This window comes from Lissotriton vulgaris, chromosome 1_1 (genome assembly GCF_964263255.1).
Source record: "Lissotriton vulgaris chromosome 1_1, aLisVul1.2, whole genome shotgun sequence".
In the NCBI taxonomy this organism is placed as follows: Eukaryota; Metazoa; Chordata; class Amphibia; order Caudata; family Salamandridae; genus Lissotriton; species Lissotriton vulgaris.
In genome coordinates this window covers 1,374,722,031-1,374,739,095 of record NC_141685.1, presented here as the reverse complement: position 1 = coordinate 1,374,739,095, position 17,065 = coordinate 1,374,722,031, and the positions used below count along the sequence as shown (strand labels likewise).

At 46.6% G+C, this 17,065-nt stretch overlaps 1 protein-coding gene across 1 annotated transcript in view; it reads left to right on the top strand.

Moving 5' to 3' along the window:
* LOC147750532 (C-type lectin domain family 10 member A-like) overlaps nt 1-17,065 on the top strand; it is a 171,700-nt gene that overhangs the window by 61,187 nt on the left and 93,448 nt on the right. Inside the window, exon 4 of the mRNA XM_086929586.1 lies at nt 8,792-8,866. Coding sequence (XP_086785712.1) covers nt 8,792-8,866 — 75 coding nt within the window. The remainder of the gene's footprint in view (nt 1-8,791; nt 8,867-17,065) is intronic.

The window sequence follows — 17,065 nt, the reverse complement described above, 5'->3', positions numbered from 1 at the left end:
GAACGCAGAGCCATGCAAGATACTGACCACTGGTGCATTGAAAGTAGGACCCTCAAAGGGATAACCTTAACCCTAGAAATCAGTTCTCAGAATGGGGAGGATGGGTGGGGCGGTAAGGAATCTATAACTAACTAATATTTCTTACAGATATATCGTTACTGAAGGTAAGTAACTTGTGCATCTGAAAGAAACACGTTAGTGATATATTCCTTACCTTAGAATATATTCCCCAGCAATACCAGCCCCGGTAGTGGGTCTGCGGACCAAAATCACACCAGGAAGTCCTGGAGAACAGAACGGCCAAAGAAGCAGTCTCTCCGGACTTGGCTGTCCAGGCAATAATGCTTAGTAAAAGTGTGCAGTGAGGCCCACGTGGCTGCCTGACAGCTGTCTTGCAGGGGGACACGGCGTTCCAATGCAGTAGTAGCTGCAGTTGCCACTGTTGGAATGAGCACGCATCTCCACCGGAGGCTCTTTTTTAGCCAAAGAATAACAGCCTTTGATACACAAGATAACACAGTGGGAGATAATCCGCTTGTGTACCGCCCGACCTTTCTTGGTGCCAACGTAGCCAACAAAGAGTTGGTCCTCCACCTGGAACTGTTGTGTGCAGTTGAGATAAAATGAGAGCGCTCGTTTTGGGTCCAGAGGGTGGAGCCTCTCTTCCTCTCTGGAATGATGCGGAGGCGGAAAGACGGTGGGCAAGGTAATAGTCTGCCCAATGTGAAAGGCCATGACAACTTTTGGCAAAAAGGAAGGACGGGTCCTGAGCACAACCTTGTCCGGATTGACTGACAGAAAAGTAGGTATACAAGAAAGAACCTAGAGCTCACTTACTCACCTAGAGGAGGTGATGGCAACCAGGAAGGCAGTGTTCAAGGTCAAGAGACGAAGAGGACAATTGTGAAGGGGCTCGAAAGGAGCACACATGAGATAAGTAAGAACTAGATTTAAGTCCCACTGTGGCATCACAAATGGAATATGAGGGAAAAGGTGAGTAATGCCTATGAGAAATCTATTTACAACAGGGGACTTGAAAAGAGAGGGCTGATCAGGAAGCCTGAGAAAGGCCGAAATGGCAGAAAGGTGGCCTTTGATAGTGCCATGAGCAGAGCCCTGCCAGGCTAAAGAAAGAAGGAACAAAAGGACCTCGGAAAGAGGGGCAGAAAGGGGATCCACAGCCTTTGCTGTACAGCATGCCACGAATTTGTTCCACCTGCAGGCGTAAACCACTTTAGTGGAGGGACGCCTGGCTGACAGAATGACATCACAAACTTCAGGAGGCAAATCGAAAGGAATCAACCACCGCCGCTCAATCTCCATGCAAAGAGGTGGAGGCTGGACTGGTTCGGGTAGAGGACTGTCCCCTGCTGCTGCAACAGAATATCTGCCCGTAGAGGCAGTCTGATCGGAGTATCGATGCTCATACTGAGTATCTCCGGATACCAAACTCTTCGAGCTCAGTCCAGAGCCACAAGGATGACTTGGGCCCGGTCACGCCTGATCTTCTTCAGCACTCTGGGCAGAAGTGGTACAGGTAGAAAGGCATACAACAGACCACAATTCAACTTGTGACAAAAAGTGTAGCTGAGCGAGTGCCACCTTGGAAATGCCAACGCGCAGAACTGATGACATTGTACGTTCTCTTCGGTGGCGAATAGATCTAACCAAAGCTCTCCCCACTGTTAAAAGAGACCTGGCGCTACCTCCGAGTGAAGATGCCATTTGTGATCCATCATGCACCTGCGGCTGAGTTCGTCCGTCCTCTCGTTAAGGGAACCTGCCAGGTGTTGAACCACCAGGAAAATTCCCTGATGTTCCAGCCATGTCCAGAGCCGCAAGGCCTCCTAACATAGGGTCCACAACCCACCCCGCCTTGCTTGTTGCAGTATCACATGGCGGTGGTGTTGTCTGTGAACACCTGCACTACTCTCCCCTTGACAGAGGGAAGGAATGCCTTCAGTGCAAGCCGGATCACCTGAAGCTCCAGAACGTTGATATGAAGCTTGAACTCTGCTGGAGACCAGAGGCTTCTGATCTCCTCCTCTCCCATGTGGCCGCCCCATCCCAGGAGGGACGCATCCGTCACCTCTATATGCTCCGGTTGGGGAAGGGAGAGGGCTTTGCCGTTCACCCAATGCCGGTTTGTGAGCCACTACTGCAATTGTTGTGCAGTGCCCTCCGAGATCTGGACGTGATGGGATAGGTTCGCCTGATGCTGGGCCCACTGGAACTTCAGGTCCCACTGCAGAGCCCTCATATGCCACCTGGCATGATCGACCAGCAGGATGCAGGAGGCCGTGAGGCCCAGCAGATTCAAGGTCATCCTGACCGAAACCCGAGATAGAGGCTGCAAGATCGCATTCAGAGCCTGAATATCCCAGACTCGCTGTTCAGGAGGATAAACCCGAAAAAGCGTTGTATCCAGAACCGCTCCGATCAAGAGGAGCATCTAAGAGGGAATCAGATGCGAATTTGGCACATTGATGTTGAACCCCAGTGAATGCAAGAGGTTGGCCATAGTCTGGAGGTAGGAGATGACTGCCTGGGGTGAGCCCACCTTCAACAGCCAGTCGTCAAGATAAGGGAAGACTGATATCCCTGATCTGCGCAGAGGAGCCGCGACCACCGCCATCACTTTCATGAACACCCGAGGGGAGCTGGTAAGGCCAAAGGGAAGCACAGTGAACTGAAAGTGCTCGTGGCCTAGCGTGAACCGCAGGTAACGCCGGTGGGCCAGCAGGACTGAGATGTGGAAATAAGCATCCTGCAAGTCTAGCGCCACCATCCAGTCATGTGGATCGAGGGCATACAAATCCTGAACTAAAGTCAACATCTTGAACTTCTCTTTGCGGAGGAAGCAATTGACGTTCGGGAGGTGTAAGATAGGACGTAGGCCCTTTTCCTTCTTGGGTACCAGAAAGTAGTGGGAATAACAACCACAACCTACGCACTCGATGGCCCCCTTGACCAAGAGGGCCACAACTTCCTGCTGAACAAGCACCAAGTGATTCCCTGACATGCGATGTGCTGAGGTGGCATGGCTGGAGGGGTAGTCTCGAAGGGGAGGGAGTAGCCCCTTCGGACTATCTCTAAAACCCACCTGTCCGACGTGATGCTGCACCAGTGGGGGAGGTAATGGCGAAGCCTGCCGCCCACTGGCCTGAAAGTTCGAACTAGAAAGGTTTGGAAGGCAGTGGGGGCTGGGGTGGAGGTGGACTGACAATCCCGCTGGCCCCTCGGTCCACCGCAGCGGAATCCGTGTCCGCGGCCGGGCTGAGATTGTTGCTGCGCAGGCCTGTGGCTCTGTTGCGAACGCTGCGGGGGCGCCCCTTCCGGGGCCACGAAAGGAGGGAAAAGCAGAAGGAACAAGGGGGAGGCAGAAAGGACCCAAAGAACTTGGCTGTAGCCCATGTGTCCCTAAACCGATCCAACGCGCTGTCTGCTTTGTCACCGAAGAGGCAACGGCCATCAAAGGGCATGTCCATAAGGGTGTTTTGGACATCCCCCAAAAACCCAGTTGTCCTTAGCCAGGTGTGGCGCCGGAGCGCCACCGTCGTTGCAATCGATCTGCCCAGCGAGTCGGCGGTGTCTAGGCCACAACTAATTATTAACTTAACTGCGTCTCTCCCCTCTGCAACAGCCTGGGAGACAGCTGTTCTTGCCTCCTCTGGACACTGAGGCAGCACTTGTGCCACCGTATCCCACAAGTAGTGGCAATACCGGCCCAAGAGGCATGCGGTGTTCACTGCCTGCAGCACAGAAATGGAGGGAAAAAAATCTTCTTACCAAACTGTTCCAGTTTCTTAGATTCACTATCCGGTGGTGAGGAAGGGAAGGCGCTTGGGGATGCAGAGGCTTGGACAACCAAACTTTCAGGGGTGGGGTGTTGGGAGAGGAAAATGAGGTCACCCGGAGCCAAGCGATGGCGTGGAGCCACGTTCCTATCCACAGGAGCCCATGTGTTGGGCCTGGACCAGGTGCCCAAAAGAACATCAGAAAGTGCTCGATTGAAGGGAAGCAGCGGCTTTGCAGAAGGAGCTGCTGGCTGAAGCAACTCTGTCAGGAGGTTAGTCCTGGCGGCCACAGTCGTAAGTTCGAGGTGCAGGGCTTTGGCAACCCTACGCAACACCACAGCATAACAAGCACCCTCCTCCATAGCCACAGTAGGAGGAGACAGCATGCCAAGGTCTGGTGAGGTATCCAGACCACTGCATCCCCCAACTCCTCTGCCCAGTCCGGTTCGAACTCACAGTCAGCTGCAAGAGGGTCCTCAGATCCCTCCCAATTCTCCCCTTCCTCCTCAGGCTGATTTACAGGCCTAAATCAAGGAGCAGGGACATGGGGATCCGTAAAGGCATTAAGGCCAATTTCTGCAGCTATCAGAGCAAGAGATTGTGATGTCAAAACAAAATCAATGCGTGAAGCGGTATGGAATTGGCGTGAATAACAAGTGTGCTGCCTAGCTTCTTGATTCAGCCTATGACAGGCATCGATTAATTGAAAATCCTGAATTAAGGCATCTAGCACTTTTTTAGTATAAGGCTTCAACTGTTTCTTGTTTTTTTAGAGGGGCCAGGAGCCCCAACCAAGAGACTATTTATTGAGGATAATGCGGCTGGATCGTCTGGTAAAGGACCATAGTAATTTATAAGATTTAGAATAATCCCATTGACTTTAACTGTGACCCATATCCACCTGCCCAGGGGATCGTGCTTTTCTTGCCCAAATTCCCAGTCTATGTCCCTTGAAAAATAAATTGCGACCCCTCCCATTGCGCACCTGCTGAGGCGAAAAAGACCCTGGAAAACAATCCCGGAATATAAAGTTTTGGTAAATTGGTTTTAAGATGAGTTTCTTGTATTAAAAGAAATTGGGGTTTAAAGTAACTAGCCATCATATTAACCCCTCATATTTACGTTTATTCAGTATAACGTTAACATGAACCGTTATTTTATACGACTTTGGTTAGATGTACTCATTTTTTGAGAATTTACATTGCTTCATACCATTCCCTTTTTTGATCTGTACATTATCTCCCCACCCCTCGCCCCCCCCCCACCCCAAGGAAACAAACCCATAACCTCAAGTTTGAAAAGAAAAAAGAAAAAAAAAGAAGCATCCTAAAACCAATATCCACAAAAGATTACGAAGAGAAAGCAATATCTAAATGCTACTCTCCTAATCAAACATGAAAAGGCATTATTGAAATACGGGATAGCAGGTAGCAAGAACAAATCATTTTCCCGCTAAAATTGTCTTTAGAAGCTCGTGCGCCTCTTCAGTACGTGTAAATAAGTGGAACTTCCCCTGTACAAGGACTTGCATTGATTTAGTTAATTGGGATACATTATTTTTGGGGCTTTCAAGGCTTGGCTTTCCGAATCAAGTTATTTCCATGCTACAAAATATTTATCAGGGGGGCCTGGCACACCTGGTTATTAATGGTAATCAAATTGGGTCAGTTGATATTAATCGGGGCACTAGAAAAGGGTGTCCCTTGTATCCCCTATTATTGACTTTTTTTATAGAACCATTAGCGCTAAAAATACGTGCCACTTTGAACATCTCAGCCCATATTCCAGGCATGTCAAAATAATTTTTTTTTGCAGATGATGCCATTGTTTTTTTTCGCCCTACTAAGCCTAATATAGATAGCTGAGTTTAAAAAATGTGAAGTAATTGGGGGCTATAAAGTAAATACAACAAAAACAAAGATTGAGGGGGCAGATTTATGTTAACTGGCGCATCCCCAGGGATGCGCCAGTTAACATGCGCCACAGTGCGCCACTGCTCCGCCACCCATGGTGCGCCGCATTTATGATGCGGCGCACCATGGTGCAAGTTAGTGAAGATGCGTGACGCATCTCTCGCCGTACGGGTGGCGCATTGCAGGAGTCATGTCGCAAGTGCGACATGGCTCCTGCAATGCACAGGAGCCACCACTTCAATGCATGGTGCGTCACCCTTACGCCTGCTTCAAGCAGGCGCAAGGAATTGACGTAGAAAGTGACTGAGTGAAATCTCATAGATTTCACTCAGCCACTTTTAGGAGGCGTTCCTGCGCAGGAACGCCCCCCCTGCGCAGGAACGCCTCCTCATGGCGCAGGGCTTTCCAACGTGACGCATCTCCTAGATGCGTCACGTTGGAAATAGGGCTCATTGTTTGCGCCGCCGTTGCGTCACATTAAGTGACGCAATTGCGGCGCAAGGAGGCGCAAGGGCCTCATAAATCTGCCCCATAATTCTTAACACCGGAGCGGAGTTCTTGCCAGAAAATCTCAAACAGCAGACCCTCAACACCGATCCAATACGATAACTTGGGATATTTGTTACAGGGCAATATGGCCAGCTCGCTAAATAAAATTATGAAGCAACTAACATTAAAATTCAGAAGCTGCTGGAAAAATGGGCTGGTTTACCGTTAACTCTGATTGGCCGTTGCGCCTATTAACATGTCCATATTACCTCTTTTCATTTTCCTCTTTTCTAATATTACCATTAAGATTAATACTAGTTATTTCAAAGAATTAGACACAATGATCAGATCTTTTATCTGGAATAAGAAGGCAGCCAGAGTTAAACCTGCGGTGTTACAAATGGATACTAATCTCGGAGGTTTAGCATTACCTCACATTCGTACATACTATGACTTTGCTTTTTTCGACTCAGCTGCTTCACTTCTCTCTAATACAGGAATCATAGATAATTTTTTTATTAAAAAGATCATTCAAGAAGCAGGAACCCAGATCCCCACTTTTCTTAAATCCTCCAAACTCCCCCCAAAACTAGGTACAAAACGCTTCTAGATTTTTCAAGTAGATTGCAGTCTTTCTTTAAACAGAGTGGGGTTTCCAGCTTCCATACTTTAAATTTAAGTGAGTGTAAAGACCTGGGCCGTCATATTTATTTGACTCATCTTAGAAACTGGCATGATTTTGTGCTGGGGTTACTGAGTCAGTTCTTTATTCAGGATAGAATGATTAGTTGGGAAGCAGTCCAGGCGAGATGCCCTAAGCGGAACAAGTTATTGTTTTTTTGAGTACTCACGGATCGTCCTTTTTTTATCAAATCTAAGTTAATATTAAGTTGTCCCCCTTCTAAGGCTGCCTCAGCTCTTTTTTCAGTAAAAAATAAAAGGGATAAGCATTTGGCACCGCCTGCTACGATCCCAAAACGAATTTCCCCAAATAGATACGTTTTTGGAAAAAGTTGCATTTGAAACTCAATGCTCCTTCTCTTGCCAAGAATGGCAAATAATATCGACTACAGGCAACAGGGCATTGAGAGTGCCTAATTTTAAAAGAATGGCATTTCTTTCTCAATGGATGGCTTATTACACCCCAAAGCCTTTAAATAGAATGTAACCTGGCGAGGAAAACAGGTGCTTTCGGTGTCTTTCCCCTACAGAAGGGGGATGGCGGCATATCTTTTTCACCTGTTCTAAACTTGAGGCGTTTTGGGAAAGGATTTTTGGTTACTTTAGCCGGACAATTCAGAAACCGCTCTTACCAATAGCAGAAGCTGCTCTATTTGGGATAACAAACCATCTTGTCTAGATGGGAGAGGTATTTTTTTTAGCTATTTCAATGTTAGTTGCTCGTTCTTTAATTGAACAAAATTGGAAATCGCCGGAGGCCCCGCTTTATGAGAAATGGTTAAATAAAATGCGTTGTACCAAAAGGTTTGAGGAATTTTATGCAAAACGTGCGGGGGCCGCTAAAAAAAATTCTGCGATCTGTAGTTTCTTTGCGGAGGTTGGTGTTTAAATTGCGTGAATTCTTTTTTTTTTTTACAATATTGAGGTAAAGAAAGAACATGATATTTCTGTGTCAATGTATTTCATCAAGTGCATTCTTGTGTTTTTCGCTATTCCTTTGTATACATTTTGTAACTTAACAATGAAGTGGAAACTCCTTTGCTCTGCTCAATAAAAAAATTTGAAAAAAAAGGGAATGCTTTCAGTCACCAAGATGCCTCTGCTCATCTTTCCCGAGCAAACTATGATTAAATACAGTGAAGTGCCAACACTTTGTCGAGAGATCCTGCCATGTGCAGGGTTCAAATTAATCTGACTCTGATCCACAGAACGTATGTTCCAAACCATCCGCTGAAAATGTATTGAATGGCCAAAAACAACACTCCTCCCTTCGACATATGGATATTATTACCAGAATTGAAAGGTATGAAGAACAATGAAGTGGCTCTCAGCGCTACTGACACTTTTCACCGTTAACCTTTCCATCGGGAAAATGCTTTGAAGTGGCCATGATGAAGCAGCTTGAGGGCTAGACAGTGGCCTTCCTTCTCTGAAAGTAAACTCCCTGATTATCCCATACTTTTCCCTTCAGGACCAATTCAGAACAATTATAGTCATGTGTCTGAGACTACCACAACGTGCACTTGAGTAATTTTAAGTCTGACATTTGAGATGTGACAAATTAACAATACAATTTTATAGCATTGCAAAAGCCCCTGTCTTATTTGTTCCATCTGTAAAGTGACACATTGTACATGTTTGCAAACAGTGTAGCTTCATCTGACTTCTCATGCTAAGGACAAAGAGAACTTGGGGGGTTGGAGGGCCCTACACATTTACATGTGTGCATGCAGGGTAATGTAGCATGGAGAGACTCCATGGTATGTGTATGTGCATGCAGGTGGTCACTGATCTCATATAGATGCTCATAAAAGTCCTTGGTAAAGCAAGCATCAAAACTTATTAAAATAAACTTTTTTACAATAATAGCACAAAAATGCCACTCAGTCTCCGGTTTGTTTCTTCTTTTAGTTCAAGCTGTTTCTAACAAAGCAGAAGCTTTAAAATCAGACTACACAACGGATTTAACCAAGCTCAAATCTGAAGGTGAGGCATTGACATTTTAAGGAAAGATGGGCCAAATAGGTGTCGATAAGTCATAACTGGGGTTGTGTGTGTGGATGAAATTGCTCATGGTGTTGCCTTTAGAGTCCAAGTGTTTAAAAGTGCTTCATCTCCTTCTGGCTGTTATTCAAAGATTATTCTTTGCCCCTTGTGGCGTTTGGGATCTTTAGATGTGTATGGCCTGACGACACTAGTTAATACTAGTGTGAGATAAATTAATATGTTTTTATTGTTTGACCTAAACAAAGGCAAGCAGTGTATACCACAGCAGCCATTCCCCAAACGCTTCCAAGAGCAATGAGAATCTCTAGCCATGGAAGACCAAGCTCACCGCGCTCAGACCTCAGCACACCCCACTGTACTCAGACCGCACAGTGGAGCTTGATTGCTATAGAACAGGGTTCTCTAAAGTCGGCCCCAGAGGCCAGATCCATGGCAGATTTTTGGCATATCCCCATTTAGATAAAATGTAGTTATCTTACAAATCTGGCATGCATCTGGCTCTCCAGGACTGACTTTGGAGAGCCCTGCTATAGAAGATGGGTTTGGGAAACAGAAGAAAGGAGGAGGACTTCCACAACTCTTACCTACTGATGGGGAGTGGTAGAGGTTCTGATACTCATAAAGATGAAAAGAGTAGGAAGCCGTTCAATGTGTACCTAGATGAGACCAATAAGAGAACCTCCATGGAGAGTAGGAGGAAACCTACTCAGTTAGGTGAGAGAGTCTCAATGCTTCTCTAGATGGTGGAGAGTGAGGAGGATTTGAATTCTCTCGACTAGGTGAGGAAAGTAGGAAGGCTTCAACTTTTTACCATAGAGTAAGACTACGACTAAGACTTCCAAAACTTTCACAAAGAAGTTGGGGAGCAGGACAGCTTCCACCATTTTCACATTTGAGGTGGAGAGTGGAATTCCACATATGTTGCCTAGATTAGGGAGGCTCTGGATACACCTCTCTGGACAGATGGAGAGTAGAATAGCTTTTAAAGCTCAGTCTGGGAGGGTTCATTAGCTGGCTTCCAATGTTTTCTTTTTCGAGAGAGAGTAGATTGACTTTGAAGGATCTCTTCTCATTGAGACAGTTTGTTTGCCTCTATTACTCTCTTTGCAAGAGTAGGCTGGCCTCCACTACTTTTAGTCGAATGGGGATATAGGTTCACCAGCTCTAATCTCTTTTGGTTAAGAGAAAAGACTGACCTCCATTACCCTTTTCTGATTGGATAAGTAGGCAGGCTACAGGTCACAAATGATCCCTTGTCTCAAATACCATAGATCTGTACCCACTGAGCATGCTACTGTCTAGTCATTTCATCACTGTTTCCTTTAATGTCAACAAAGTACAATTAGTGTTAAATACTGCTTGCTCCATATTTGTTTAGCTGATTTCAGTTTATTTGTCATCCATTTATAAAATGCACAAACTAAATTATCTCTTGCAACTTAATTAATAGATCTCTTATTAACTAGTCAGTGATACTTCTTTCATGGACATTTGAAAAATGAAAGCCTAATACAACCCTACACAGACATTTTATTAAGTGGCATCTGAGCTACACATAGCTTACAGATTAGATACCAAATATCTTGATGTTTGTTAATTTTTTATACATATTGCCTAAAAGTGTTGGGATGCCAAATGACATACCAACAGGTTTTAATGCTCTAAAAGCCCCACAGCATTGCATAACCCACATAGCATAGCAACAGTAAAAGGAGCATGTTATATATAACATAAAACATATATGTCAGACCCCCATTCAGGAAACCACAGGGCAGATAGGTGCCAATGGGCCCCAGCACATTTGGTGGAAGTCATCTGTGACAGTTTTCCTAGGGTCTGTACTACTGTGACTATGCAGACTGGGACAAGTTCAACCTATTCCACACTTGACTCTCTTGTATGTGAGGGGGAGTAGTCACATGCTTCTCAGGTAGGAAGTGTGTGTGGGACAGAGCTTAGAACTCAACAAACAACAGACACAACAATGTAAAGTCCAACCTGATCGATCTCTCTGGATCGTCCTCTTACTTACTCTAAGTGATCCTCACACCGGGAACACTCTAAGCCTCACTTCTAGGAAAATGTCTCCTCCTGCATGGCCAGGCACACTTTTATCCTTCTTGAGCAGGCAGGCAGGCTTTTAGGCTTTTCAGGCAGATCCTCAGCTCTTATAGCAAAATTGTTGACTTCATGTAATATCCTTTCACTTCTGGAGGACTGGCTGTGAGACCGACACCCCGCTCTGGTTAAACAGCAGCTCTCTGAGGACTCTGTAGAGTTCTACCTTCCTTGTTCAAGAACCAGCACCCGGAACAAAATGGGCAGTTTGGATCCCACTTTTATGCACACTTCTCAAACAATGGATTTGGATTCACTGTCTCATGTTTCAGACCAGGTGTGAGTTGGTTCCTTTTCTAATTTCAATCTCTGGCAGCTCCAAGATAAAGCCTTTGTGCACAGGGATGTCTCTCACAGCAGGTAGCAATAGGACTGGCTTCAAGCAGGAGTTCATACAACAGGGGCGCAGTGAAGTGTGAGCTCTCCGAGCAAGGTTGTCATAAGACTTTCTGAAGTAGTAACCAGAGATAAATAGAAGGGCAAGCCCTGCCTAGAAACTTCCTCACCCTGAAAGGCCGAAACTTCAGTCACCCCTAAGTGCTTCCATCTACCATACGACAGCCCTCAGGAAGAACTAATAGGTGGCCTCTTGTTAAAAAAACCTTCATGGAATAGCTAAAGGCAGCCCTGTCTCAATCCTCCTAATTTCCATGTCTGGATCTCCACCTCCACCTGTAGGAATGCAGACAATACATCTCCATTGTCTGAATAAACAATCCTCATCCTTCATCTTCTGCTAGGCTATACATAGGAGCACCAAGAAAAAATGGACATTGATGGTCTAAGTTCTGGGTTTCACGTAGCAGAGGAACTTTACATTAGAGGGGTCTGTAGAACATGCTCTCATTGACACAAAAATGTCTGAACAACTACAAATGACTAAACAAAGTACGCTTCCACTATGGCTTTAGGTGGAGCACCCTCGACAGGATAGCAGTCTAATGTCAACTTTTAAGAGCATGACCGAGGCTTCTGTGCTCATACTAGATTAGCATTGTGCCAGGGCCAGAAATAAAAGTCATAATACCAGCTTTACTTGCAGTTGGGCACTCATGATGGGGGAACACACCTGTATACAATGAATGGGAGATTCTTATCCCAACATTATAAACATAAAATATAAATCTAACCAAAACATAAAATAGTAACACCGACGCAACGGTTAGAGCCCATGTGAAGGAATTTTGGGAGAAATCTATAGGTGAGGGGGTGTTTTCAATTTAGGGGATGATCTTGTTAGGCTCTTGGAACATTAAAGGCCTCAATTCACCACAAAAACGGCAAAAGCTCTGGAAGTATATTAACGATAGGCAATTTGAGGTTGTGGCGCTCCAGGAAACGCACTTGAAAAAATCAGAAGACAAGAGGCTCCGTCATAGAGCATAACCGTTTATTTACCAGTCATCGGCCATTACCAAACACAATGGGGTGGCACTGCTTTTTTGGTCTTCTGCCAAATTCCAGCCGGAAGCAGTCAAGACCGACCAAGGCGGAAGGGTCCCTAAGGTAAAAGGGCACCTTGTACCCCATCATTTCTGTATATGCACCAAACACGGGACAAGCGACTTTCATCTCTAATACTCTTGACTCCATTGCTGGCTTCGCGGAAGGCCCAGTGATTCTCTTGGTCGACTTCAACCTCACCTGGCATGACACGCTGGATAACTCCCATACTCACAGGATGACACCCACCTGCTTTCCCAAGAGCCTTAAGCATAAATTCCGCACCCTGGGCCTCCTAGACGCGTGGCGCACATTACATCCAGACACCAGAGACTATACATACTTTTCTCATGTCCACTGCACCTATTCAAGAATTTACTACATTTTTCTCAGCCAAACACTTCAGGGGTCTCTTAGGGGAGTTAAGATTTTTCCTATTTCCATCTCGGATCACGGTCTCGTGTCTCTTAGTTTAGATTGGGGAGGCCTAAACCGAACACTGCCCGATAGTATTTCCCTACTGCTATCACTAGGGACAAGTCTCTCCGGGAAGACTTGCGATCTGCTATTTCAGACTTTTTCACATTTAATGGTCCGGCCGACACCTCCCCACAAAATAACTGGGTCGCCTTCAAGGACATCACAAGGGGCAAATGCATCCAACTCAATGCTGCCCTCAATAAACAGAGAGCAGCGAAGCGCTTGGCCCTAGAGGCCGAACTGGCGGCCACCGAAACAGCAAATAAAGAACAACCAAACTGGCACTACAAAGACAACTCATGGCCTTGAGAGGAAAGCTCAGGGCTATCTACAACAAACTCAGGCAAACATTGTACGCACAAGGGGATAAAGTGGGAACCCACCTAGCACGTCAGCTGCGAGAAAAGCGAGAACGCGAGTATATAGGGGTTATATTAGAAGCAGATGGGCGCCTCATTCACGACGATGCCAGTAAAGTCAGCATCTTTAGGGCCTTCTATGGAGATCTCTACAGAGGGGTTCCCCCGATCATATCCTACAACAGCAATATCTCGACTCCTTGGAGCTCCCACACCTCACACCAGCGGTGGCGGAGTCGCTAGAGGCCCCCATCATGGCAGAGGAGGTTGGCCAGGCTATTAAGGGGCTCAGACTACTCAAGCCCCCGGGGCTGGATGGCCTCATGGCGCACTTCTACAAGTGCTACGCTGCTGAACTGCTCACACAATTGATCTCCCTTTTCAATGCCATAGCTCGGGATGCTAGGGTGTCAGCCTTGATGGCCAGGGCGATCATCTCTGTCATCCTGAAACCAGGGAAGGACCCTTAACTATGCGCCTCAAATCAACCTATTGCTCTCCTTAACCTAGATGCAAAGCTCTACTCCTCGATTTTGGCCGCCTAACTTGAGAATCTGATGCCCATCCTCATCCACCCAGATTAGTCCGGCTTTATCAAGGGGCAGCAAACACACAACAATATCCGTTGAACTATCCACCTTATAGAAAAAGTCTCTAAGTTAAAAATTCCTGATATCCTGGTGTGACTCGATGCTGAAAAGGCTTTTGATAGGGTGGATTGGTCCTTCCTTTTTCTCACCATGCAAAAATTCATCTTCGGGGAAGGGTTTCTCAATACGGTCCAAGCCAACTACCACCTCCTGCAATCGAGGGTCTTAGTTAATGGACACCAATCTCTTCCCTTTGACCTTAGCAGAGGCATGCATCAGGACTGCCTGCTCTCCCCCCTCCTATTTGCCCTTAGCATCGAACCTCTAGCCACATGATTTCAAGATAACGAGGCGATACGAGGCATATGCTTCGGTGGCACGGACCACAAGGCTTCTTTCATCACAGATGATGTGCTCCTAACGCTTCTGAAACCGTCCACCTCTCTCCAGGCGGTACAAGCAGACCTACGCAACTTTGAGCAGGTCTCTGGTTTCAAAGAAAACCTCTCCAAATCCTCCATACTTAACCTCACTCTCTCGAAGACCGCTGCAGAGAACCCACGAGGCCAAACTACGCTACAATGGGCCAGACGCTCCCTGCTCTATTTAGGAGTTCACCTTACTCCTAAAATCGGAGACCTCTAAAAGGTGAATTCCCCCCCCCCCCCCCTCCTGGAAACTCAGCTTAATCCGGACTCCAAACGATGGAAGCCATAATACATCTCCTGGCTGGGGCCGATCAACGCCGTTAAGATGGTGCTGCTGCCAAAGCTTTTGTATCTCTTTCAGGTGCTTCCCATAGCATTGGAGAGGGATTTGTTGCCTCACTGCTTTCATCGGTCATTAAGTTTATCTGGCAGGGAGGGAGAGCCTGCCTTCCCTTTCATGTTCTGCGGTGCCCCAGAAAAGAGAGAGGGCTAGCCCTCCCCAATTTTCAACTTTATTATCAAGCAACTCAGCTGAGAGTAGTGCTAGAATGGTCAGTGAGAGAATCGGAAAAACATTGGCTGCACATGGATCGAGCCATTGTGGGGAACACCATCTGGGATGTTCTATGGAAACCGAAATCCAACAGGCCTGCAAATGCATACCTTAGCTCGCCCACTTGCACTACACTCACGGTATGGGACCAGGACACTAAACAGGAGGATGTACGTCAGTACAACGCGATCAAAATGATAGCGATACTTTACGACGCAGCCATTACAACGCAAGTCGTTACAACGACTTGCGTTGGAGGGCGCTGGATTGTAGATTAGTTTAATTTTCCATTCCAACTCCAGCCCACGTAACAGTAGGGAAGGTGTTGGAATAGAAAATCAAACTATTCCTTTACCTAGAGCGCCCTCCAGTGCAAGTCGTAGTAACGACTTGCGTTGTAATAGCTGCGTAGTAAAGGACGCGCGGTGTAAACACCGCATCGTAAAGAATGTTTACCAAACAGGAGGGCTGGACCACTTTCCGTTCTTCTTACACCCCCCATCCATTTTATAATGGCCTTTCCACCGGCAATGAATGAGGGACCCTTTGATGGATGTATGACGTTAGCACGCATACTATTACCACGCATACCTTTACAACGCGGTATTTACAACGAATACCGTTACAACGCATAGCGCTTTGAGGTGCTGGATAGTGGTAAGTATAATTTTATATTCCAACTCCAGTCCCCGTGGACACTAGGGAAGGTGTTGGATATAAAATTAAACTTATTCCCTATCCTAGAGCGCCCCCCAGCGCAATGCGTTGTAATGGTATGCGTGGTAATGCCTGCGTTGTAATGGTAGTGCGTGGTAAAAAATGCGTGCTAAACGTTGTATACCCCCTTTGATAGTTGGCGGGAGGGAGGCTGTCTGAAACTGGCTGATCTATTCCATAATTTTGAGGTGCAGACCTTTGACGCCTGCAAACGGGAATTCCTGGTTTCACACAAGGAACACTAGCAATACCTACAACTCAAACACTGGGCTACCCTCCCCACATTAGGGAGGCTGCTACTAGGGAGCTTACGGCCATGGAACGATTGGTGCTCAAGGCAGGGGGCATGAATGGAGCGATCTCCTCCTCATATTCCCTACTACTCACCACTCTACACACACCTCAAGCGCGCTATATGTCCTTCTGGGTGCAGGTGCTGGGCAGTGGGGTCACTGATGATGAATGGAAACATTTGTGGGGCGACATTCCTAAACATAACCACTCAATAGCTCTCCGGGAAGTGCACTACAAGACACTACTGGACTGGTACCTTTACCCCACCAAACTCAAAAGAATCTTTCCTGACACCTCAGATCTCTGCTGGCAGGGCTGTGGGTTACAGGGAGACTTCCGCCACATCTGGTGGGATTGCCTGGGTATCCGGCATCTTTGGGAAGAAATCCTATCTCATATTAAACATATTCTGGGATATCCCATCCCGATTTCCATGGAAGGGATACTGCTTGGTCTTGGGGATCCCGCTCGGGAGCACCAAACAAAATCTGATAAATTGATTTTGTGGGCATGTTTAGGGGCGGCGAAACTCACGATAGCATTTGCCTGGAAAAAGAAGGCCGCGCTAGAGATCTCCCTTTGACATGCACGGCTGAGGAGAATCCTCTCTATGGAGCGCCTGGCGTACATATTCCGGAATGATTTTAAGTCCTTTGACACTAGGTGGGGCCCATTGGTATCTTACCTTTCTAGAGGCTTACCCTTGGCGGTTTGCCCTCCCTCCTTAAGATCCATGCACCTATTGCAGCTCCCATTCCCCTGTCACGAACTGCCTACATTGCTTGATAACTCACGCTCATCTTGAACCCAGCTATTGCAATAGCGCATACTCATTTCACCTACACGCCGTATTTTCGTTCTATGAGGGTTTCCTCACCACCAGGGTTGGGAAGGGGGGGAGGGATGGGGAGAGGTTTCCTTTTTGGGGTTTTTGATTATTTCTCTTGGTACATATGTGGTGCTTTACGGGATCTAAACATCCAGTATAAAATGGTTCTCAGCCTTTAAGACCACAGGGGGACTGTAGCAGACCTAGAGACTTGTGCAACTGAACTTCCACCAGCTGACAGATTCGATTCTGGGTTCTGTATATCCCACTGTATTTCACATGTGTTCTTACTCATATTGCTGAATAAAAAGATTTTTGGCAGAAAGTAAAGTTCCATGATGATCCCATACATTTCCCTTGAGGACCA